General features: G+C 41.6%; 1 protein-coding gene across 5 annotated transcripts in view; it reads right to left on the bottom strand.

Annotated features, from left to right (window-relative positions):
* LMBR1 (limb development membrane protein 1) overlaps positions 1 to 25,859 on the bottom strand; it is a 147,965-nt gene that overhangs the window by 100,024 nt on the left and 22,082 nt on the right. For 4 of the 5 annotated variants that reach the window (XR_004380614.1, XM_032840293.1, XM_032840295.1 and 1 more), the window contains exons 2-4: positions 17,127 to 17,199; positions 14,338 to 14,377; positions 6,901 to 7,040 (exon numbers count right to left, since the gene is read on the bottom strand). Coding sequence is in view for 4 of the 5 variants with exons in the window: in XM_032840293.1 (XP_032696184.1) it covers positions 6,901 to 7,040; positions 14,338 to 14,377; positions 17,127 to 17,199 (253 nt within the window). In the remaining variant the exon portion in view is untranslated. The remainder of the gene's footprint in view (positions 1 to 6,900; positions 7,041 to 14,337; positions 14,378 to 17,126; positions 17,200 to 25,859) is intronic. The other variant, XM_032840297.1, reaches the window with a different exon arrangement.

Genomic DNA, 25,859 nt, shown 5'->3' with positions numbered 1-25,859 from the left:
TCCATCTCTGTCCCTAAGACCCACCGCAAGAAGTTTGCTTGCAGCTGCAAGGCCAGCAAAGCGCCCCCACTATTTTCCCTCAGGGCCCTGACCCTCCGCCCTCTTCAGTCCTGTATCGCAATTTAATTTGCAGGAATTCTGATGGCCTTTCCCTTCCACAAAATGTCACAGGGGCCTATTCTAATGATGACATTGTGCTGACTGGATCTAGTGAGTGAGAAGTAGCAAGTATCTAGACTTACTGGTAAGGCATTTTCATGTCAGAGGTGGAGAATCAATCCAAGCATAATTCAGGGCCGTCCATGTCCGTGAAAGTTCTAGGGGTCTAGTGGTGTGGAGCACATGGAGAGCTCTCTTCTCAGGAGAAGGGGGAGTTGTTGAATCTGTCTCTTCCTACAACCAAGAGAGGAACAACTGTCCATGGGCTTCTTGGGATTTTAGAGGTAACAGATTCCTCATAGACCCCCTCTGGATGTGTTACTCCAGCCCAGAGCTGCCAGTGTACGGTGGGGTCCAGAACAAAAGAAGGTTCTGTGACAAGTACAGGCTGCTGTGCAAGCTGCTCTCTTCCTCGGGTCACCGGGTCCGCAAATCCACTGGTGCCTTAAGTGTCCATGGCAGACAGGGATGCTGCTCGGAGCCTTTGACAGGCCCTAGAGACATCACGGCACAGGCCCTTAGGACTTTAGAGCAAAGCCCTACAGCACTACAGCCCCTGTCCCTCTGGGACATACATGAAGGACAGCCCTTCACAGATAACCAGTCTCTTTTAAGAAACAGATCTTGGTAAAGAAGATGTGGTATATATACACAATGGAATACTATGCAGCCATCAAAAGAAATGAAATCTTGCCATTTGCGACAACGTGGATGGAACTAGAGGGTATCATGCTTAGCGAAATAAGTCAATCAGAGAAAGACAACTATCATATGATCTCCCTGATATGAGGGAGAGGAGATGCAACATGGGGGGTTAATGGGGTAGGAGAAGAGTAAATGAAACAAGTTGGGATTGGGAGGGAGACAAACCATAAGTGACTCTTAATCTCACAAAACAAACTGAGGGTTGCTGGGGGGAGGGGGGTTGGGAGAGGGGGGGTGGGGTTATGGACATTGGGGAGGGTATGTGCTATGGTGGGTGCTGTGAAGTGTGTAAACCTGGAGATTCACAGACCTGTACCCCTGGGGAAAAAATAAATATATGTTTATAAAAAATTAAAAAAAAAAAAAAACAGATCTTGGCCTGTTATTGGGCCTTAAAAGAGATTGAACACTTCATCATGAGCCACCAAGTTACCATGTGCCTGGAGCTGCCCATCGTGAACAGGGTGTTTGTTGTCTGACCCACTGAGCCGTAACATCAGACGTGCAGGAGCACTCCGCCACCCAACAGAAGTGGTACGGACGTGATCAAGCGCAAGCAGGCCCTGAAGGTACAAGTAAGTCACATGAACAAGTGGGCCAAATGCCCGTGGTCCCCACTCCTACTCTACTACTTCTCTCCCCCAACTTGCACCTGAGGCCTCATAGGGAGTTCCTTACAGTCAGCTGACAGAGAGAAAAGACTCCAGCCTGGTTTACAGATGGTTCTGCACGACAGCACCAGAGTGGACGGCCGCAGCACTGGGGCCCTCTGAAACATCCCTGAAGGACAGCAGCGAAGGGACATCCTCCCGACGCTCCTGGCTGTTCACTTTGCTTGGGAGGAGAAATGGCCAGATATGTAATTATAAATTCATGTGTTGTGTCCAGTGATGTGCCAGGGTCAGGAAGAAATGACTAGAAAACTGGTAGCAAGGGAATTTGGGGCAGAGGTATACAGACAGAACTCTGAATGGGAAAAAAAAAAATGTGAAGATATACGTGTCCCATATGACTGCTCGTCAAAAGAGGACACTGGCAAAGGAGAAGTTTAATAAGCAAGTGGATAGGGGCGCCTGGGTGACTCAGTGGGTTAAAGCCTCTGCCTTCAGCTCGGGTCATGATCCTGGGGTCCTGGGTTCGAGCCCCGCATCGGGCTCTCTGCTCGGCAGGGAGCCTGCTTCCTCCTCTCTCTGCCTGCCTCTCTGCCTGCTTGTGATCTCTGTCTGTCAAATAAATAAATAAATAATCTTTAAAAAAAATAATAATCAAGTGGATAGGACACCAGTCAGCCTCTTTCCCCAGCACCCCTGTCCTGGTCCAATGGGCTCATCAACGAAGTGGCCATGACGGCAGGTGGAGAACAGGCATGGGCCCAGCTATGTGCACCGCTACGCATCGGACTCATCTGGCTACGGTTACCACTGCGTGCCTAATTGCCTGCAGCAAAAACCAACACTGAGACCTCACTATGGCACCACTCCCAGGGGAGATTAGCCAGCTACCTGGTGGTGGGTTCAGTGAAATGGGCCTCTCCCATCATGGAGAGGGCAACATTTTGTCCTTACTGGAACAGCCACTTACTCTGGCTACAGATGCACCTTGAACGCAAGGTGAGCTGCCGCCAAAGCTACTTCCCGCGGACTTCCGGAGCGCCTTGTCCGCCGTCGCCACAGGAGTGCTTCTGGTCTAGGAAATACCTCACAGCAGAACAATGGGCCCATGCCCTTGGAATTCACTGCTTAAGCATGTTTCCCACCATCCTGAAGCAGCTGGTTCAACAGAATGCCCTTCTGAAGACTGAGTTATGGTATTGGCTAGAAGGTCCGACCTCGCAGGGCTGAAGAAAGGTACTCTCAGAAGTTGTATTCACCCTGAATCCGTGTTCAATACATGGTGGTATTTCCCCACAGCCAGGGTTCCCAGACCCAGGAATCAAGGGGCAGAAATGGAAGTGGTAGCACGGACTAGTATCCCTACTGACCCCTCGCAAACCTTCTGCCTCCCGTTCCTATAACCTTAGAAACTAGTGCTGCTAGGCTAGAGGTTCTAGCTCCAAAGGGAGGAACACATCCACCAGGATGCACAACAGTGATCCCACGGACCTGGAAGCTCAGACTGCTGCCCAGCACTCTATGGTCCTCCAGCCTCTCAGCCAGCAAGGAAGGGAGTCCTGACCACCAAGCGGAACCTGGACTGCTCCTCCACAATGGAGATGAGGAAGAGTGTCTCTAGAAAACAGGACATGCCTCAGGGCATGTCTTAGTATCACCATAATTTGGGCCCATTAATGATTTTTTAAAAGCCAAGAAGCAAGCATGTCTAAGGCTGAAAAGTCTTCAACCCAAGACAATCTTAGGAACTAATAATCACTCCCTCGAATGTCACTGACAAGGTTAAAGAAAGCTACGAATTTAGAAGAGAAAGATAAATTTAAAGATTCATGAAATTCACTACATGCAGCAAAGGATACTGACCTACCAAAGATTCAGCAGAAACAAAGCCAGGGGTCATAAAACCCTCAAGGAAAATTTCCAAGGCTTACATCCCAGGCCTCCTGAAACCGATTCCTAAGAGTACATTTAGAAGCAGTGACATCACTTAGAAGGTTCTTCCTCTAGTTCCCCGACTTTCAGATGATGCGGTTTACTGAAGTTTGAAATTATTGTTTATTACATTTTCATTCAACACTTTTATTAGACAATCACTATGTGGAAATCATTGCTCTAAGCCCTAATTTATAAACAAAATATTTGAGCTTACATGCACACTTTACATCATTAACGAGAAAGACTATCAATAAAACAAATATATTTACTTCCAGAGTTAAGGCCTCCAAACATATGGCATGTCTTGTGTTAGTCACTCTTACTCCCAGTCCATAAATAGAGTAAAAGAAATGACCTTGATTTAGAGTATGTGAAGGTCGTTAAGTATAGTACGAAATTTCTACTCAGCGAAACTGGAAACAAAGGCCAGTTGACCTGTCATACTGGTTAGCCCAGCTTGAAATCACCTGCACTGCTGGTAAAAACACCTGGAGCCCAACCCTGCAAAACGTATGTGCCATAGTCCCTACAGCTTTACAGAAAGGCAGGGCCAAGCAGAACCATGCCAAACAGTCCTCCTCAAACATTTTAGACGATACATGTAAAAAACATTTTCTAAATTATATATTACGCACGTATTTTTAATAACAAATAACATGTCATCTAAAAATAACTCACCAAAACATTCATAGCCTTTACTTTCCAGGTTGTTTCCTGCCTTTCATAGTAACAGCGGACTTTTCAGTAGAAGATTTATTTTTTGTATCAATTTCAGTTTGCTTATTTGAGTTTTTTTCAATTGCTAAGCAAAAAATTGAGTAACTATTAAATTATTCATTTAATAATTAGTCCTAATATTGCTGAATTCACTTGGTCTTCAGAGCATCATGACTCCATTTGTTTCTACTTTCAAGCACAATAGAAACCACAAAGGCCAAATTCAAATATATGATTAAACTAAAATGTTAAAATTTTTCATGTCAATAAACAGTTTAAGCAGTATTAAAGGACATAAGGGACGAAAGTGTTTGCAATTAACCTGATAAACAACTGATTACTTAAAAAAAAAAAGCAGGTGGAAAAAGGAATGAATTCTTGCTATCTGCAACAACATGGACGGAGTGAGAATATCATGTGAGGAGAAATAAGTCACTCAGAGAAAGACAAAGACCCTATGATTTCACTCATATGTGGAATTTAAGAAACAAAACAATTGCACAAGCGAACAAGAGTTGGGGGGCAAACCAGGAAACACAGGAAACAGACTCTTAACTATAGAGAACAAACTGGTGGTTCCCAGAGGGGAAGGAGTGGTCAGGGGATGAGTGAGACAGGTGACGGGGATGAAGAAGTAACACTTATCGTGATGAGCACCGGGTGGGGCATGGAGTGTTGAATCACTGTATCGTACACCTGAAACTAATATCATACTGTATGTTAACTAACGAGAATTAAAAATTTAATTAAAAAAAAAGAAAAAGGGGGAAAACACACTGTAAAAATGGGCAAAGGAAACACAGGTAGGCAATTTACTAAAAAAATAACTATGGTGGCTCAGACATTAAGTGTTTGCCTTCGGCTCAGGTCATGATCCCAGGTTCCCGGGATCGAGCCCCGCATCGGGCTCCCTGCTCAGCAGGAAGCCTGCTTCTCCCTCTCCAGTTCCCCCTGTTTCTGTTCCCTCTCTCGCTGTGTGTCTGTCAAATAAATAAATAAAACCTTTAAAAAAAAAAAAAAAACTATGAATGACCTCCGAGTATGTTTTGTAAATGTTGTAAATGTCTACCATACTAGTAATTAAAGTAATATACATTTACAAGGAGAAATGTCTCACGTTTTTGAACTGGAATGATTGTTTTAAAGATTTATTTGGGGGTGGGGCAGAGAGAGAGAATCCAAGTAGGCTGCACCAAGCATGGAACCCGATGCTCAAGCTCCTGACCCTGAGACCATGACCTCAGCAGAAACCAAGAGTCAGACACCTAACTGACTGTGCCCCCAGGCACCCCTTGAATTGGCAGGTTTTAAGTACTGCCCACAGTTGATGAAGATGCATTCTGGGAAGGGGAGCCCCTCCCCCATCCCACCACTGAAAGTGAAACCACTAGTGGAATTCACACAGCTTTCTGCAATCAGGAAATATCTTCTCAAAACTTTTGAAGTGTGCTTACCTGGAAAGTGAACTGCAGAAATTTATCCTAAGGACAAATATTTATTCGTAAAGATGTAGCTTTTTTAGTTAAAAAAAATGGGAACAACCCATGCTTATAACAGCTTCAGGCACTACTGTAAATTGCACAGAAAAGTAGTTAATAGCATGGAAACTTCCCCCTTATATGCTGATTTAGGAAAATACAAATTATCAGTGAGTCCATGAAGGTTTCCTTCTGGTTATGTATCCACAGGAATACACCTTACTGAAGGCTACAGGCCACAGTATTCTCAATAGCTCTGTGAGTTGTAGGATTTTGGGTAACATTAATTTTCTTCACTGTATATTGTTTTCCAAATATTCTACAGCAAACACAGCATTTCTTTAAACACAAAGGAGTGAGAGAAAAGGTAGCTGTCTATATAAATTCCAGATAAAGAGTTATGCACAAAGTCATCTTTAGAAAATGAGGGGGAGGGGGAGGGATTATTTGTCACATCTCAGGAAGGGAAAGGATCCTCTAAACACAGAACAACTAGAAAAACCAAAGGAAGAAAAAAGACTGCACACTGGGAAAAATACAAATGTTAATAATTCTGTCAATCAAAAAAAGCAAATAAAGTTAAAAAGAAAAATAACCAGGACATATTTACAAAAATCTAATAAAAAGCTGATGTTTCACATATAAAGAAATTATAATTCAATAAGAATAAAAGGGGGAAATCATAATTCAATAAGAATAAGAAGATCTATGTATTAGATCTTATATTTTATAAGTTAAAATTAAAATGTCCTACCTCACCAAAACTTTCTAGAAAATGGTAGAGTCAAGATTGGAATGCAGGTCTACTTGGCCTCCAAGCAATGTACCATGTTGCCCACAGAAAGTAAGTCACTTTTTTAACCACATTAATTTTAAAGTTCATACTTGACAAAAGAGTTTTTTCCCCATCAATTACACATTCTTAAATGAAAAAAGTAACTGAGAGAAAATAAATGAAGTAGAAAACTATGGCTAGTATTTTTAGGTCTTAAATGGAGGTTAGTTCTTTTGACATATCCAGATAAACCAAAATTCTCTTGATACATATTTAAATGAGAACTTACTTATCAAAATCATTATTAAGTATAAAGACTGGTTCTTGATTAAGTAAAACAGAAAAGGCTGTCACAACTAAGAACAGGAATAGTAAGTAAAATCTGGTTTTCTGATTTTATGAAGGACTCATGGTTTCCTGGAGGAAGATGCAAATTATGAAGGAAATTAAGAAAAGGCAAATCTAAAAATACAGTGTGGAAAAAAATGAAAACATTCATTATTAAGCAATATATACTGACCATGAATCAGGGAGCCATTTAGCCACTGAATATAGTAGTTTTGAGGAAAAGAAAGCAGGATTTCATTGCTGATTATTGAAAAGGGTAAGAGCAGAACAGCCCCGGCTGAAACCGCCAGGGTGAACGTGCTCAGAAACAACCTGGAAGAGAAGAGATCATTGTCACCAGCAATCGCAGAAAGCAAGGAATACAGTCGGAATCCAAAAAGGACAAGACTCTTAAATCTTTTAACCCAAAAAAGTTACATAAGGTTTTCATTAAATACGTGTCGTTGGGAGACAAATGTTGTATGTATGATACCTGAAGTTCAAGCAGCTATACTCCAAAGCGCCTCTCTGTGAAAAAGGACAGTAACTCGAACGAGCAGGCCCTCTAAGAATCACAGAGAAGACAAAGTACTCTGCCCATTTTACAAAGAATAAGCCATAGTCTCTCTCCTCTTTTAAATTTAAATATTTATTCCACAATTGCATTTAATTAACAATTGGCAAATACATCCTCACAGCAATGCAAAAACTGATTCAGGTGAAAAAAAAAAACTTGCAAAAACGGTACAAAAAACCAATTCAAAATGGTTATTTCAAGAAAAAAACTCAACAAAGCCATTGGTCAGCTACCTCTTAAAACAGGTAAAGGTAAAATAAATTAGACTAGCAAACAGTATCTAACTATTAATATTCTACTATTAAACTATTTAAAACACTGCTTTGTCATTTTTAAAAATAAGATATTGCTAATAAATACTAACACAGAAAGATGTCAAACATAAATTAAGTAAAAAAACAAAAACTGAAAAAGCATGGACGATAAATAGAATACATGCTTACACACACACACACACACACACACACACAAAATGCATTGATATAAACAGGAAAACAGAGGTACCAAAAAAAAAAAAAAAACCTAGCATAATATATAACAATCCCACAGGAACGTGGGCTTTCACATTCTCAGTTATACATGTCTGAAATGTTTAAAAATTTTTTATCTAATTTTTTAAAGATTTTTTTAAGACTAAAAGGGAAAGGAAAAGAAAACCTCACCAACATTATAGATGGAACTTTAATTTAATATCCATTCCATTAAAGTCAATATAGGAACAACGTGAAAATAAATGTAAGAAGACATAAGGAAAAAATGCATACTAAACCCTGGAAATACACAGCCACTAGAGTAAACTTTGAGACCAATGCCATCTGGTGGCAAGCAAAAGAAGTGTTTTCCTACTGAAAAGCCAAAACAACCATGAAACCTCTCTGTTCAGTAAATCATTGATAAAGCTCAAAGGTAGACCGTATCATACACACCAAAAACACAACTCAAATCAGACACAGAAGGAGGCTGAGAAGCCGTTTTGCTGAGTCGGCATGTTTCCTGGGAAAAGCACTAGGAACAATGTCTACCCGGGTCCACCGCCAACTCTGGCAACACCAGGCCGTGGCTGGAGGCGTGCTTCTCTGCTTTTGTCCTTGCAAGTCAAGTGAGGAACTTACCCCAGCCACTACCATTTCTGCCTTCCAATGCTAGAAACAGGATCAAACCCACAAGCTCACCATTCCAGGTGCCGCACAGCTGTTCCAGTATGTGTGCGAGGCTCCTCCCGCCACGACAGACTCCCACATACAGTGCCATGTACCCCGTCTTCTTGTACACCAAACCTCAATGCGTTTCAGTGCTCTGTGCTCCAGGGCACAGTCAGCTCTGTCCCTAGGGTCCCCTTTATGTCCTCTGCCCTGCAAACCGCCACTCTCCACATTCCTCTCAGTAGTCAATCCCTCTCTTCTCAGCTCACATGACACTCACCGCACAACCAGCAAGAAGACCAACCAGTTTCCAAATCAAAAACTGGGTCCTGTAATCTGACAAAAAACGAAGCTTATGAGGACAAATCCATAAAGTATTTGAAATCAACGATCCAGAAAGCCTGAATGCATGGTCACCGTAACTACAACGCCAACTCCCAACCAAACACTTCCAGAACCTACTGTATGTATTCCAGGTACCGTGACTGGGCTCAGGATACTCAGACAAGATGCTGTCACCCTCTCACACTGCCCGTGGGCACCTAGGGTGACAGCCACTCACCGAAGGCCGAAGCAGTGCAGGTCAATGCTGGCAAGGGGTCCTTACTAAGGTAAGGCCCTGAGTCAAGTCGAAATAGGGCAGTAGTGGCCACGGCTTACAGACCTACTGAAGTGCCCCTCGGATTAAAGCACCATTTCACAAACGTCACCTTCTGAAACGGAGCAGATTCTGAGCACAGAAGCCACAGGACTGCCTGAGGGCGGGGGCAGAGAGCGCTCAAGGCCGATCGGAGTTTCAGCTGGAACTGGAACGGCAGAGCGGCTCCTGCCTGTGGAGAAGGCCGAATGGGGAGGCTGACGGGGACACAGGAACTCAGCTCTGGCCCAGCTTCGTCTGTCTCGTCCACAAGGCAGGAGCGTCACAGAAGCAATGCTTCACACTCCTCTCCGCAGGCTACCAGGTGGCCGAGACCTTGTCTGCCCTATTGCTGGTCACGTTCTGATGACCGCTGGTCAGGATGGTGTCTGCCAGGGCGCTCTGACTCTAACATCACTCTTTTCCCTTTTAAATAATAAGTATTTTGTGGGAAGCTAAGTCTGAAACTAGGGAAAATAGCCTGTTCCTTGCCAAGAAAGATTATTCATTTACGGATTCCTATCAGTTTGGACTCAAGATTGTTCTATTTTATTCTGTGCAGGGCCCATTACAATCACTCTCCAGACACTGAGATTGTCCCTGATCGGTGTGAAAGCCCTCAGAGGCTTCTGGGTCTTTTTGACACGTACCCATCATTCTTGGGGCACTTCCTTGCACTCTGGCAGTACCACATGCACAGAATGAGCCTGGGACTTCCCCTCCCCTACCCTGCAGTCAGCTTCTCCCCCAAGGAGCCGGGTCCCTATTAGTGGGAAATTTTATTTAGAAGCACCAAACTGGTGCTGATTATACTCCCTGCTGCTGGGGTGTCACGCTCCCAACGGACAGGCAAGGACTGTACGTGCGCACTATGCATACAGGTACACATACACAGTTACCTGCACCCGCCTTCACATCGAGATGTGCTGCGATAACTTTGTGTCAAAAACCATGAGGCCGCACTGACAGTCCACTGGCAAGTCCAACTGCGATACAACAGCCCTGTTCATCTTCGTTTTCCTCCCCTTCCCGTAACTGCAAATGGCTCCCATCACCTTCAATGGACCAATCCCCTGGAAATGATCTGACACTCCTACCCTATCCAGAGCCACCCTCCTGCTCAGGTGACTCCCCATTCCGGACTGCCCTACCTCCCTCCCCACTGACCTCTGATAGCCATGCCAGGCCATCCCTCCAGGGACACCAGCCTACTTAGGCTCTGTCATCCTGTATGGATGCCCTCCCCAATCTCTGACGCCCTGTGACAGAGCACCCCTAAGCACGTGCGGATGCCCCTCATCACCCCCAAGCTCATACTCCACACCAGGATTTCCCTCTGCAGGGAAAATTCCCTCCCTCCTCTCAGACCCTGAGAGCCCACACCAGGTCACCCCCCGGGGCTCTGATACGTCATGCCAGAACCACCTCCTGCAATGGAAACCCTCCTCTCACCTGCAAAGGCTCACAAAACTTTCACCAGTTAGGCATTCTGATTTCATTCTCAAGTCAACCAACTAGCCAACAGTAGCTCTCAGAAAATGTAGTTTTGGGTTGCAAAGTTCATTTGGAGGCACAAGCAGATACAAACGAAGAGCAGAACAAAGGAGCAAAGGAGAAAGCAAACATGGGTCTAACAGGAGGTGAGAAAGGCCAAGGAACAGCCTTTCCATTTTGACATGGGTGCTGAGCCAGCTGTGGAGATCCCGGAGTGCTGCCAATCACTGCACTTAAGAACTTGTCAAGCTCTTTCCCTTTCCTCTCCTTGTTAGCAGGACTCTCCTTCCACTTCCTCCCCTTCGGTGGAGGGGGCAAGGGAAGGAAAGATGGTGGAGAGAAGAGAGGCCACCCCGAAGTCCCACGTACAATGCCCCAGCACCAACCGTGGATTACTCTGCAGATACAACTTAATCCACACAACAGCATGGCAGAGTAAGTGGGAGCTCTCCTTCACACAAAGAGAAAACAAATGTTTGTTTCTCAATCTCTTCTGACCTGAAGTTAATCTTGAGTTCAAAATCTGAATCCAGATCCGCCTTCCTCTTCCATTCTCACTCATTCTATCACACAAGGGGGGAAAAAAGCAGTGAAAGCCAAAAGGGTCACTGGGAGGCAGTGGAAGGGAACAGACTAGTCCTGATTCTCTTAGGTGCCCCCACCCCTTCTGCCTCTCCCATCTTTAATGTAAGTGCTCCCCCAGCTGCCTGCCTCCCACTCACAAGATGCAGGAACCACCCGCCAGGAGAACCCAAAGCCCTCAAACCCGCCACAACAGCGATGGCAGCAGAACTGGTGAGAGCAGAAGGGGAGGTCAGGGCTCCTGAGCCTCCTCAGAAGGAAATGAGGCACAGCCACCATTTCATAGAATACATTGCAGGGTAAAGCCTAAGTGCTGTGTTCTGGTCTGTTCGTAAAGGACTGATCCACAAATGCATGTACGTAAATGTACCACCATGAGTGGAGCGCATACTAAACAGAGAGTGGTACATCTCACAGGTACTTACTTTATCCCTAGAGGATTTCATTGGGAAGGAATTATATCTGCCCTTTATTCAGTGTGTGATTTGCTGAAGCTTTTTGAGGTAAGTGAATTATTTAGACCAGGAATTTAGACAGACAAAAATGATAAGTCACTGAAGAATTTTCATAAATGTCATGGTTTGAAATAAAACTATAACCCCTAATCCTATAAATTTAAATAAAGTAATAGGCCTAAGTTTTAAATCCACAAAGCAAGAAGAATTCACAATATAAAGTTACAGATGTTTTCCCTAGGGCATTTAAAATAATTTAAATTACCAAATCTAATAAAACAAGGTCCATTTAAATTCACTGTTCAGTTATGAATCAAATCAGCCCTATTCGAGTCACTTCTCAGTTGAAATTTTTTTTTTATTTAAGTGAAATTCACATAACATAAAATTAACCATTTCAAAGTGAACAATCTGGTGGTATTTAGTGTAGTCACAGTGTTGTGCAACCACCACTTTCTAGTTCCAGAACATTTCATCACCCCAAAATAAAACCTTGTATTCACTAAGGAGTTGTTTCCCATTCTGCCCTCCCCTCGGTCCCTGGTAACCATCAATATGACATGGATGGATTGACCTTTCCTAGTTTATTTCTCACAAATGGAATCACGCACTAAACGGCCTTTCCTGTCTGGCTTCTTCCACTTAGCATGATGTTTTCGAGGTTCCTACATATCGTAGTACCTCATTCCTTTTCAAGGCTGAGTAATACCCCAGGGTGCGTGAGAGTATTTGTGTATGTGTGTGTTAAGTGCAGGCAGCCCTTCTCCCTTTCCCTCACCTCCTCCCCACCCCAGGCACAAAATGAAGAATGTGATACCAACCATGAAGACACAAATCCAAACAACTGGCCTGCAATCTTCAGAAGTACCGAGGATAGGGAAGTCAAGAAAATACTGAAGAAGGGTTTCAGTCTGAAGGCAACTAAAGGGACCCGACAACTACAAGCAGTGTATGATTCTGAACGGGGTCCTTTCGCAACAAAGGACATGACTGGGACAACTGGTTAATCTGAATGGGGCAAGAGTGGTACAGCCTCAATTGCATTATTCTGATGGTTGTACGGTAGATACACAGGAGGATGCACTGTTTGTAGGCATTATATACAAAAGTATCCTAAGGAAATGGAGAACCGGGTTGGCAAATTCTCAAACAGTTCTGGGGCAAAAAGGCTCTTTCTTTGTTGTATTTCTAACCTTTCTATAAATTCAGGACTATGCCAAATAATTTTCAAAGTATCAATAAAAAAGAATCCTGGCATAAGAATCTCTCCAATGTAGTTATATCTGTGTGATTTCAAATTTTAGTCAAGCAAAATCTGATAGAAACTTACTGCTTCCCATCCAGTTTGATACCTCAAAAAATTTAAAGGGCAGAACAATCATATATCAGCATAAATAAGGAGAGAGAGAGCTACAAGGAACATAAAGAATCATCAGACCATCTACCTGCTCACAGCAGGTAGACGCTCAGCTAGCTAGAACGGATGTCTGTTCCTTATTCCAAGACTGTCATAGTCTTCTCAGGAGATCATTAAACAACCCAGAGTTTTCTTTCTTATGGCCCAGCAACTTTCCCACCAGAAGCCCACTTCCTGGCTAAAACCTCTGAAGGTAAAATTATCAGCTCCTCAAAGAAGCAAATTTTAACAGGAGACAATCAATCCTCATTTTTCCATGTACAGTTGATCCTTGAACAATATGGCTTAGAAATGCACAGGTCCACTTATAAGTGAATTTTTTTAATTAAATATAATACAGTATTAGAGAGGCACCTGGGTGGCTCAGTCATGAAGTGTCTGCCTTCGGCTTAGTTCATGATCCCAGGGTCCTAGGATCAAGCCCCACATCAGGCTCCCAGCTTGGCAGGAAGCCTGCGTCTCCCTCCCTCGCTCCCCCTGCTTGTATTCCCTCTTTCACTATATCTCTATCAAATAAATAAAATCTTTTTTAAAATATATATAGTACTGTAAATGTACTTTCTCTCCCTTATGATTTTCTTTTCTCTACTTTTTTTTAATTAAAGATTTTTATTTATTTAACAGAAAGAGAGAGAGCATGAACAAGCAGGGGGAGCAACAGAGGGAAAAGCAGGCTGCCCGCTGAGCAGGGAGTCCAATGTGGGACTCCATACCAGGACCAAGGGATCATGACCTGAGCCGAAAGCAGACGCTTAACCAACTGAGCCACCCAGGCACCCCTAAATATAATACAGTACTATAGGGTCCTAGGATCAAACCCCACATTGGGCTCCCTGTTTGGCGGGAAGCCTGCTTCTCTCTTTACCACTCCCCATTTGTGCTCCCTCTTCTGCTGTGTCTCTCTCTGTCAAATAAATAAATAAAATCTTTAAAAAAAATTATTTTCTCTCTTATGATTTTAGTAAGATTTTCTTTTCTCCAGCTACTGTATTTTAGTAATGCAGTACATAATATACATAACATATAAAATATGTGTTAATCAACTGTTTATGTTATCAGTAAGACTTCCAGTCAATAGTAGGCTATTAGTAGTTAAGTTTTGGGGAAGTCAAAAATTATACACAATTTCCAACTGCACAGAGCCAGCATCCCTAACTCTCACAGTGTTTAAGAGTCAACTGTATATTTATATGTTTATAAAAATAGGGTTAATATCAATAAAAAAGGTGACTTTTCCCCATATTTATGCCCAAAGGTGCAAATTAAATTTGAAGAATTTATGACATCAAAATTAGAAACAGAAAAAATGAATTTTAAAATACATACGAAATCCTGTTGACTATGGCATCTTCATCTTCTTGTTCATCTGTAAAAATGGTTATGGTATTAGTTTTTTTAATCTTCAACAAAATGTTTCATTAATTTATTAGAAAATATAAACAAAAATAGAAACTTAAAGAATTACTGAAAAGAACTGATTTTCAAAAAGCACTGTTATTTATTTCAGCATGGATCCAAATTTAAATCCTATTAAATTACATAGGACAGAATGTAGGTAGAGAAGAGTGTTGTGATTAACCAAAATCTTGATTAACAAAACTAACATATGTAAACTGGGATTTTCCAAATATTTATTGTGCAAGAAAATAAAACTTAGCAGAACCTTCGGACCACTATCAAGTTTACTGTCATAAAATAGAAGTAAAATTACAATTGCTAATGAATGAAATTTTTTAATTGATAATATCCAACAAAATCTTTATTATAAAATTATTAGAATCTTAAAACTCATGTACTTTTCTATAATTTTTGAGTTTGTCATTATTACTGGTAATAAGGAAGACGCTCTTAGACCAGTCTAAACCATTTAGATACCACTGCCTCAATACTTCATAATTATTGTTCAATTTACAGAAGGAAAGTATCAAGTTTTATGTCTTTTACAAGTAGCAGATGCCCTCTGCTCCAATGCTCACTCACCTCCCTCTCTCTCATGGCTGCTAGCCTTTTCTTTGTCCTCCCACATAAATTTACCAGCTAAAGAACGTATGATCCAATTACAAGAATATTGCACAACACCCCCTGACCCCTCCTTCTCCTCAAAACCTAACTGGGGTTGTCCTCAAAGGCTCTCTCTCTCTAGGTCTCTGTAATTATGAGAGTCTACTTGCTTCCATGTCGATGTGCATTTGAGCCATTCTGACTCCAATCTCCATTCTTAATTACAGGCTGCCAAAATAGCGTTACAACCAAAAGGACAGTCACAATTAATTTTTATACTGTTGTGCATACCCCCAATTAACCATCAACTACTTAAGAATGTTTTAATAGCTTCATATGAATTTCAATTCTTCTCCCTAAATTCTACTAAGTCCAAGGTATTCATCACCCCTCCCTGCCATTACTTTAAAAATCATCTAATGGGTTGTCCCGGTAGCTCAGTCTGTTGGGTATCCAGCTCTTGACTTCCACTAGGGTCATGGTTTCGGGGTCATGGAGCAGGTGCTGAGTCGGGCTCTATGCTCAGCAAAAGGGTCAGGGGAGTCTGCTCGGGACTCTCTCTCCCTTTCTGTCTCTGCCCCCCACCCTTGCTCACACACACTCAAAATAAATAAATATTTAAAAACCATCTCAATCCTCTCATCTCCAATTTTCCTGCTCATCATCCCCTAATTTCCCCTAAAATGATGGATTTATATTCATTAATTCTCTTTCTCCCCCTGCTTCTGTATCTATAATCATTAAAACCTGATGCCAAAACATGTGTAAAAACAGCTAAGATACTGTGTTGAATCTGCAGGTCTTCAAATTTTTGAAAGATTATAGATTCCAAAAAGTATTTTAGTGTAATCATAGAGCCAAACTAAAACACTAGTGCAAGTACTATTTCCTAATTGCTTTCAAAAGTCCAACAACTTTTTTGTTATTATAACATGAAGAGTTCCTATTATATGGAATCCTTAAGTATTCACATGGTACCTACTGCGAGCCCAGCACCACAGGCAGAAAATCCTGTGATTTATAGAAAATAGCTGAGATTTAACAGAAGGCAGTAAGGCCATTGTTCAGATCCTTACAAAACCCTGGCACAAAAACCTGTGACTTAATTAGCACAAAGTTCATTTAAAAAAAAAAGAAAAAGAAGAAGGGATTGGACGCCTGGGTGATTCAGTCAGTCAAGCATCTGCCTTCGGCTCAGGTCATGATCCCAGGGTCCTGGGATCAAGCCCCACACCAGGCTCCCTGCTCAGCAGAGAATTCTTTGGCCCTCTCCCTCTGCACCTCCCCCCACTCATGCACATGCTCACATACATGAAGATTTTATTCACTGTCATACAGTGAATAGAATAAAATAAAATCTTCAAGAATAATAAATCTTCAAAATAAATAAAATCTTCAAAAATAATAATAATAGGGTGCCTGGGTGGCTCAGATGGTTGGCATCTGCCTTCAGCTCAGGTCATGGTCTCCAGGTCCTAGGATTGAGCCCCACTTTTGGCTCCTGGCTCAGGGGGAGCCTATTTCTCCCTCTGCCTCTTCCCCTGCTTGTGTTCTCTCTGTTTCTCTCTCTCTCTCAAATTAATAAAATCTTTTTAAAATAATAATAATTTTTAATAAAAAAGGAATAAAGATTTAGTAGTCCCTCTGGTATACAGGATATATATGAAATAATAAAAAGAAAAATATAAAATTGAATCCTCAATTGATACTAAATGGTATCATGGGGATTCTAAATTCCGTATCACTTTAGAGAAAGAAAAGATAGTCTAGTAGTCAGAGTAAGGATGGAAAGTATGCTGTTCAAACTCAGAGCCAGTCACAAGAACACATATATCCTTATAAACTCTAGAACTTCCCAGATACTGAGCAGCCCCACACTACTCTTAGACACTAGAACAATGGTAAACAAGGGTTCAGGTCTAAGAGAATAATGACCCTGCAAGCAGTCAGATCCCTGAAGGTTACTGTTTACTCTCAGTACCAAGCTATTGTGTCCTTCAGTCATGGCCATACCGAATATATGCACTCCATACTGGCATAGTATGTAGCCCATACACCACAGACCACCTGGCATGATGATCTAAGTTTTAACTACATACAGTGTTTCTACTTGCCTGATTTTCTCTTGTATCTTCTGATGATGAAGTAAGAAACAATGTAGAGAACGGCAAAAAGAAGGAAACATATCTGAAAAATAAAATTAACAATTCACTTACATTTGTTGCATTTATTTTTTAAAATTACAGAAGATACACCTTTGGTATTTATAGGCAAGAATGATTTGATCTATTAAAAAGTAAAAATTTTTAGATATTTTGGAAGTGTAAAGAGCCAGATCAACACCAACAATTCTGAAAACTTAAGTCAATGAGATGCTACTATCCCTTCCAAATATCAAACATACTATAAAGCTTCAATAACATTTAAAGAGTGTGATGGCACCAAAACTTGACAGATAAATGAAACATTCTATCATACAAAAAATTATATAAGTTAGTTCTATATACAAGAAGCATCACAAATCAATGTAGGGGGGAATAATTATTCAATAAATATACCACATATCAAAAAAAACAGCAGCTGAATGAGAAACTTAATTTTAATATTAAATTCAAATTAAATTCCATCTAATTTTATGGGGATGGCAGGTAAAAGAGGATGGGTCAAGGATAGGAGATCTCATTACAGTCCAAGACCAAGTGTGCTAGAAATAGTATTACTAGGGCTATGGATCAAAGTAAAAATAGTTTGAATACCCTCAAATGAAAAAATTCCAAGTGATGGTAGTCTAGGGACCACCGCTATGCATGGATTTCTGAAGGAGGATTGTTGTCCACATGACTGAAAATGACCTTGGATCTGGGTGTGAACAGGCACTATACAATGTCATCCACAAAATGACAAACGGACAATGAAGAGGAAGACCGTGAGTCTCATGATGTCACACTTCTTCCAATACAAGTGGAATGGGAAAGTGACAACTGACAATAAGGACAGTGACCAAAAAGGAGCCAAGAGGGCACCCGGGTGGCTCAGTCATTAAGCATCTGCCTTCGGCTCAGGTCATGGTCCCGGGGTTCTGGGATCTAGCCCACATCAGGCTCCCCGCTCAGCAGAAGCCTGCTTCTCCCTCTCCCCCTTCCCCTGCTTATATTCACTCTCTCGCTGTCTCTGTCAAATAAGTAAATAAAATCTTAAAAAACAAAACAAAAAGGAGCCAAGAGTCAAAAGCATCCAATTGGCCTGCTGCTGGGAGCCCATGAAGAACTCCAGATGGATAAGAGAATATTAACACCATCACTACTTTCTCCCCAGATCGTTTGGACTAGGGAAAATGGATCAAAAAGGAAACCAATCATCGGTGAAGAAATGTGAACAGTGGGGGTCTTCTAAGAAGATGTTAAGGGTCAGGGGAGATTGTTTACAATGGAATGGTGAAGCCTGAGTAGGGCTGCAAGAGCCCTGGAAAGAGGGTAACTGGCCAGAACCCTGTGCCTTACGAGGTTCAAGTCAGGGGGATCGAATGACCAAAGGAATTAATATTTATGACAGAAGCTACCTGAAATTTGATTCATTCAGCAATTACTTGTCATGAGCTTACTGTACACCAGGCACTCTTTTCAGAACTGAGCACACAACCGTGAACAAAACAAAGCTCTTGCACTCACTGAGCTTACACTCCGCTAAGAAAACCACCGATCAATAAGCACGCAACCGGGCAGATGATGACTGGTGCAGGACTAAGGGAACAGGGAGTACGAGCAGAGGAGGGGGCACGCCTCACTAATACGGTGGTCTCTGAAGAAGGACTTGTGGGAGAAGAAAGAGAAAGACATGCAGAAATCTGGAGGGAGGGTACTCAGTGCATAGAGAACAGTCACACCAAGGGTCTGAGACAGGAAAAGCCTGGTGTGCTCAAACAGCGAGAGGGGAGAAGAGATGGGGTCTCACAGGAGTTTCAACTATGTGTCAGTTCTCATGAACAGTGAAGAGTTCATTTTTACGCTGAGTGAGATAAGAATGCATGGTGGGACTCTGAGCAGACGGGTGACAAGATCTGACAGAGGGCAAAAGGCTCACTGTAGGTACAATGTGGAAAGTAACTTAGAAGGGACACAGACTGCAGCAGACAGACCAGTCAGGAGTGTACTGCAATCACCCAGAAGAGAGGTCACTTGGCCCTGTGTAGTAGAAATATCAAAAATTATCAAGTTCTGGGTATGTTTTGAAAATAGACTTGACAGGGTTTGCAGGGATGAGGCTTGGCCTACAAAACTGGAAAGAGAAAGTGACCATTTTCTCAGGTAGGAAAGATTATGAGTAGTTATTTTGCTTTGGAGATAAAAAGTACAGGGTACACCACTGAACGTGAAATACCTCTTATTCACTGAGGTAGAGAGGGCAGATAAACTGCTGGATATAAAAATCTGTACAAGCCAAGGAAAAGAGCCTGGCTAGATTTTTTTTTTCCTAAGGTGAGGACCAGTGGGGGACATAATCAGATAGGTATTTAAGGCCCTAAGACCAGATAAGATTTCCATCCTAGGGAGTACAACCAGAGAAGTCTGAGAACCAAGCCTCAGACCTCTCAAATATTTAGAAGTCAACTTGACAGAAGGAATCAGGAAGAGCTAACTGAGAAGCAGCAGTCAGCAGGTAGGAGGCAAGCAAGAGACTGTGATGTCCCAAAAGCCAAATGAAGAAAGTTCATGTAAGAAAAGGGAATTATCAGCCGTGTCAAATGCCGCTGACAGGCCAAGTAAGATGAGCGCTGAGAATTGACAACTGGATTTAGCAACGTGGAGGTCATCAGTGACCTTGACAAGAGCTGTTTTTCTGAAGCAGTGAACTTAAAACCCTGACTGAAGTAAATTAAGACAGAAGAAGAATTGAAAATAAAATGTACATCGACAGTTCTTTCCAGGAATTTTATAGTAAAGGAAAGCAAAAGAAATGTGATGGGAACTATGAAGAGGATTTTTATTTTTTAAGATGAGAAAAGTCACACATAATTGCAATAATCATCAGGTAGAAAGAAAAATTACTAATGCAAGAAAGAAAATGGAGAAGTGCTAAAGCAACATAAGGTAAGGAGCTAGAAATAAATGTATCCCTAGTCAGAAGGAGGAGGAGCCAAAGCAGAAGAGGACAGAACACTCGAGTTCCACTGCAGGTAGGTAAGCAGATGGGTGCTAAAGCACAAAAATATGCCCTGCTGATGGAAGTTCCTCGAATAGAGTTACATGTGGAGAGTGGAGACAGAATTCACGGGAGGATGACACCATAAATGGAGTATAGAATATAAGGGAAATGAGAGCCACAGCAAGACGAAATGGAAGTCCCAGCTCCAGGCGTGCCCAGGCTGAGCCTCCGAGCCAGGCAAGAGGCCCGCTGCTGCTCTGCAACATGCCGGCCTGGCTCTTAGATGTGGGGGAGCTGCAGGTAAAACGAAGGAGAGACGAACCATGAGAGACTATGGACTCTGAAAAACAATCTGGGGATTTTGAAGGGGCGGAGGGTGGGAGGTTGGGGGAGCCAGGTGGTGGGTATTATGGAGGGCACATATGCTATGGAGCACTGGGTGTGGTGCATAAACAATGAATTCTGTTATGCTGAAAAGAAATTAATTAAAAAAAAAAAAAAACAAGCAGAGGTTTGAGGATTCTAACAACTACCCTCTTCTCTCCTCCCCTGGACAGCCTATACTTGCAGACTTGCACAGGGTACCACTCACTCACTCCTCCAATCACAGATCTGCCTTCATGTTCACTGCCCAACCCAAGTGCTCCCGCAGTGATCAGTCAACACCTCGCAGCTGAATTCCACTCCCACGGTTTCACCTGATCTCTGAGCAGTCCCCCTATTTCAGCAACCATCCTCCTCCTCTGATTATGTGCCCAGTCTCCATCACTAGCTTCCCTCTTCCTGACAGCCTTTAAACACTATTCTTCTAAAACAAACAAACAAACAAAAACAAAACAAAACACACTACACTATTATTCTTCCCTATGATTTCAGGGCTGAGCCAGAACTCTATCCTCAATCCACAAGCTCTTCATAGGTAACCTAATCTGCTCCCAGGGTTTTAACCATCAACCCCCAGAAATCCTTGGACCACAGTCTGAAAACCACTGGATTAGGGTATTAGCAGAAGTAAGTTAAGGGCACCTGGGTGGCTCAGTCAATTGGGCATTTCCCTTTGGCTCAGGATGCAGTCCCCTGGGATTGAGCCTGGTGTCAGGCTCCCTGCTCAGAAAGGAGTCTGCTTCTCCCTCTCCCTCTGCCCTTGCTCCACCCCGCTTGTGCTCATGCTCTCTCACTCTCTCTCTCTCTCTCTCTAAAACATAAATAAAATCTTAAAGAAAAAAAAGTGAGTGAAATGAATGGCCATAAATCCTAGGTAGAGTGAGGGGGAAAAAAAGAAACTAAGTACAGAGTGATGGGTAAGTAGAGTTATCTATCAACTGAGGCTCCCAATAAAACTGCAACAGAAGACCAAGGAATGTGGAAGAAGTAAAGGTTATGATTAAAGAATGTTTACAGATCTTTAAACTTAGTATTTAAAGTTAGAGAACAAAAGTGTCAGAAATTCCAGAAAGTTCATGCAGAAGCAGAAGATGAGAAGACATAAGAGGTAATGAACAAAAAGAAATTAAAAAACCAAAATGCATGGTATAAAATGAAAAGACTAATGGAAAGCAATTCATTTAAGAATGGAAGTAAGGGGGCACCTGGGTGGGCTCAGTGGGTTAAAGCCTCTGCCTTCAGCTCAGGTCGTGGTCCCAGGGTCTTGGAATCGAGTCCCACATCGGGCTCTCTGCTCGGCGGGGAGCCCGCTTCCCTCTCTCTCTCTCTGCCTGCCTCTCTGCCTGCTTGTGATCTCTGTCTGTCAAATAAATAAATAAAATCTTTAATAAAAAAAAAAAAGAATGGAAGTAAGGCTAACAATTATAAAAACAAACATAAATATTACTAATTTAAATATAAAAGCCACCCATTAGGAAAATAAAAATGCAACTATAACAGATTGAAACAAAACTCACAGAATGGGTTAGACTATTTTTCTAGTTGTAGGAGCAAATGCTCCTCCCCTAAATGAGTGCATCTTCAACAGACAGCAACCCTCAGGGATGAGGGAAATGAAAGCAAACTGCCATAATGCTTCTTATTGTCCCTATACCTGGTGGGAACAAAAAGACATTCCTAACCAAAAAGGAGAAAGTCAGGGCACCTGGGTGGCTTACTCAGTTAAGTGTCTGACTTTGGCTCAGGTCATGATCCCAGGGTCCTGGCACCTAGCCCTACACTGGGCTCCCTGCTCTGCAGGGAGTCTGCTTCTTCCTCTCCCTCTGCCACTCCCCCTGCTTGTGGTCTCTCTCTCTCGATATCTCTAATAAATGAATGAAATCTTAAAAAAAAAAAAAGGGAGAAATTCATTACAACTCCTCACCACTAACAGTGAGTAAGATACAGCTGAGAAAAAGGGAGAGGAATAGGCTCTCATCTAAAAAGGATGAACTTTCCCCCCTGGTCAGGGAGGAAGAGCAAGGTTCCCAAACCTCACAAGGAGAAACAATACTTTAATATGGAGATATGTACTATATGTGTATTGGAGCATTTTTTACATCAGCCAAGATATGGAGACAATCCAAGTATCCACCAAAGGATGACTCGATAAAGAATATGTGATTTATTCATATAAATATATATAAAATATGTAATACATATCCATATATATCTAATACATATATATATTAGAATATTACTCAGCCATAAAAAAGAATGATATCTTGCCATTTGTAACAACATGGATGGACCTAAAGGGTATTATGCTAAGTGAAGTAAGTCAGACAAAGAAAGACAAAATACCATATGATTTCACTTACATGTGGAATCTAAAAAAAAAAAGAAAGAAAGAAAGAAAAGCAAACAACCAAACAAAATGGACTCTTAAAGACAGAAAATAAACCGGTGGTTGCCAGAGGGAAAGTGGGTGGGAGGATGGGTAAATAGATAAAGGGGATTAAGAGGTACAAACTTCCAGTTATAAAATAAGTAAGTCACTGAGATGAAAAGTGCAGCATGGGAAATACAGTCAATAATACTGGAATAATGTTGTATTGTGACAAATGGTGACTGCATTTATTGTGATGAGCACTGGGTAATGTATAGAATTGCTGAATCAATGTGTTGTATACTGAAAACTAAGATAACATTGCATGTTAACTATACTTCAATTAAAATTTTTTTAATTTAAAAAAAAGGCTAGGCATTTGGGAGTTGAATTACCCAGTCACAAGTAATCTAATAATACTTTTTAAATACATTGTTAAAGGCTAAAATTCTTAAATTCCAGGTATAAGATATGAACGTAAATTCAAACCGGTGCATTATAATCGAATGGTACTACCTAGCTTTTTGTTCAAGGCTGATGGGCTTCAACTATTTTAGGGTAACCAGAGGAATGAGTTTCATAAAAGCGTCATGGGTGCAAACAGGCTCAAGGACTGCTACCATGAACACATTTCTGACAAAATCTTGGCAGAGAAATGAGGAAATTATAATTGAGCCAAAAATCTCATACCACAGCTGAAAGCCAATAGACACTGCTTTATTTTAAGGTCACTAAATCAAAAAATAGAGATGTTAAGTATCCTCAACATTACAAGCTAACCACTAAAATAAAATTAAAATCCTTCAAGTTATCCTAAGAGCCAGGAAAACAACAATAAAACAAAGAAAAATCCAGACTATGTGGTAAAAGGCAGGAAAAGACCAATATTGTGAAAATAATTATAGATTAAAGATGAAACATTAAAAGCAAAATTGTAAATAAGACAAATTATTAAAAGAAAACTCTCACAGATATAGACATATCTAAAATAAAGTAACTTGGGTGCCTGGGCATCTGCCTTCAGCTCAGGTCATGATCCTAGACTCCTGGGATGGAGTCCAGCATTGGGCTCCCTGCTCAGCACGGAGCCTGCTTCTCCCTTTCTTCTCCCCCTCCCTCTTATTTGGGCTCTCTCTCTTGCTCTCACTCTCCCTCTTTCTCTCAAATAAAATCTTTTAAAGAAAATGAAATGAGGGGCGCCTGGGTGGCTCAGTCTTTAAGCATCTGCCTTCAGCTCAGGTCATGGTCCCCGGGTCCTGGGATCGAGAGCCCCACATCCGGCTCCCTGCTCGGTGGGAAGCCTGCTTCTCCCTCTACCACTCCCTCTGCTTGTGTTCCCTCTCTCCCTGTCTCTCTCTCTCTGTCAAATAAATAAATAAATATCTTTTTTTAAAAATGAAATTTTTAAAAAAGTGACTCAAAAAGATTGAAAACAAAAGGATAAACAGACAAACCAGGCAGATGCTAACAAGCCGTCATTTTTTTTTAAAGGTGTGAAGTCAAAATAGGACACTTTATGAACGGTATAACCCACAGTGAAGAAAGAATCCTCATGTACCAAAAACACAATACCAAAATAATTTTTTTAAAACTGAATATGTGGAGTGCCTGGGTGGCTCAGTTGGTTAAGTGACTGCCTTTGGCTCGGGTAGTAATCCCAGAGTCCTGGGATTGAGCCCCACCCACATCGGGCTCCCTGCTCAGTGGGGAGCCTGCTTCTCCCTCTCCCTCTGTTGCTCTGCCTGCTTGTGCTCTCTTGCTCTCTCTGTCAAATAAATAAATAAAAATCTTAAAAAAAAAAAAAAAAACACCTGAATATGCAAGGGAAAATATAAACCACTACTTTGGTTAGGAGTCTTCACTCACCATGAAAGAAAAAGTAATGCAAACCAAATACATAATAAATATGAATTTTTTAGAAGTAATGAGATCACTCTAGTAAATAAATGGGTTTCTCAGACTCAATGCTATACACCCCTACAAATCCACATCCTGCCACCCCAGCCCCTCACAGCTACTAATCTGCTTTCTGGCATTTGCCTATTCCAGGTATTTCATATAAAATGAAGACACAGGGGGTGCCTGGGTGGCTCAGTAGGTTAAGCTTCTGCCTTCGGCTCAGGTCATGATCCCAGGGTCCTGGGATCCAGCCCCGCATGGGGCTCTCTGCTCAGCATGGAGCCTGCTTCCCCCTCTCTCTGCCTGCCTCTCTGCCTACTTGTGATCTCTGTCTGTCAAATAAATAAATAAATAAAATCTTAAAAAAAAAAATGAAGACACAACATGTGCCTTTTTATGTCTGACTTCTTTCTCTTAGCATGTTTTCAAGGTTCACACATGCTATAGCATGTACCAGTACATCATTCTTCTAGATTTTTTACAAGAAAAATAAAACCTTATTTGCTTAGAAACACATTGAATATTTTGTTGCTAGCAGCTGAAAGCATTCCTTCCAGATACATTTGCATATGTTCATTGTTTGTTTATAACTGCAACAAACCACCTTTCGAAGAGATAAGAAAACAAAATCAGCAACACTATCTCCAGAACAATTAACGTAACTTTGAAACACAAGCTGATATCTACCTCTCTGTTACTAGCACCATCATAATATATTGCGCTGTGTCCATCAGTTTGTGCTTCAATAAAGGTAAAACAGTATTTCCTGGCAAACAACTCACAAAGACTTTTAACAAGGAGTAAATATTCTATTTTTCAAGATTATCACAGTAAATGTCAAATTCTGTAATGTCATCTACATTACACTTTATTAGTGAGATTTTTGAGATTCTTTATATTCTTACATTGTACGTCACCAGCCAAAAGTTCTCTAAATCCCTTCTGAGACCCAGACTCCAACAGAATGTAAAGGAAAGACAGCTTTATTTGAGAGAAGCTGGCATCAGAGCCACCTGCCACTCATTCTTTGTCCTTTATGTTCTACATAGCACAA

This window comes from Lontra canadensis, unplaced genomic scaffold, assembly GCF_010015895.1.
Source record: "Lontra canadensis isolate GAN:19392208 unplaced genomic scaffold, GSC_riverotter_1.0 scaffold111, whole genome shotgun sequence".
Classification (NCBI taxonomy): Eukaryota; Metazoa; Chordata; class Mammalia; order Carnivora; family Mustelidae; genus Lontra; species Lontra canadensis.
Note: the sequence above shows the minus strand (reverse complement) of the source record. Positions and strands in the feature narration are given on the sequence as shown.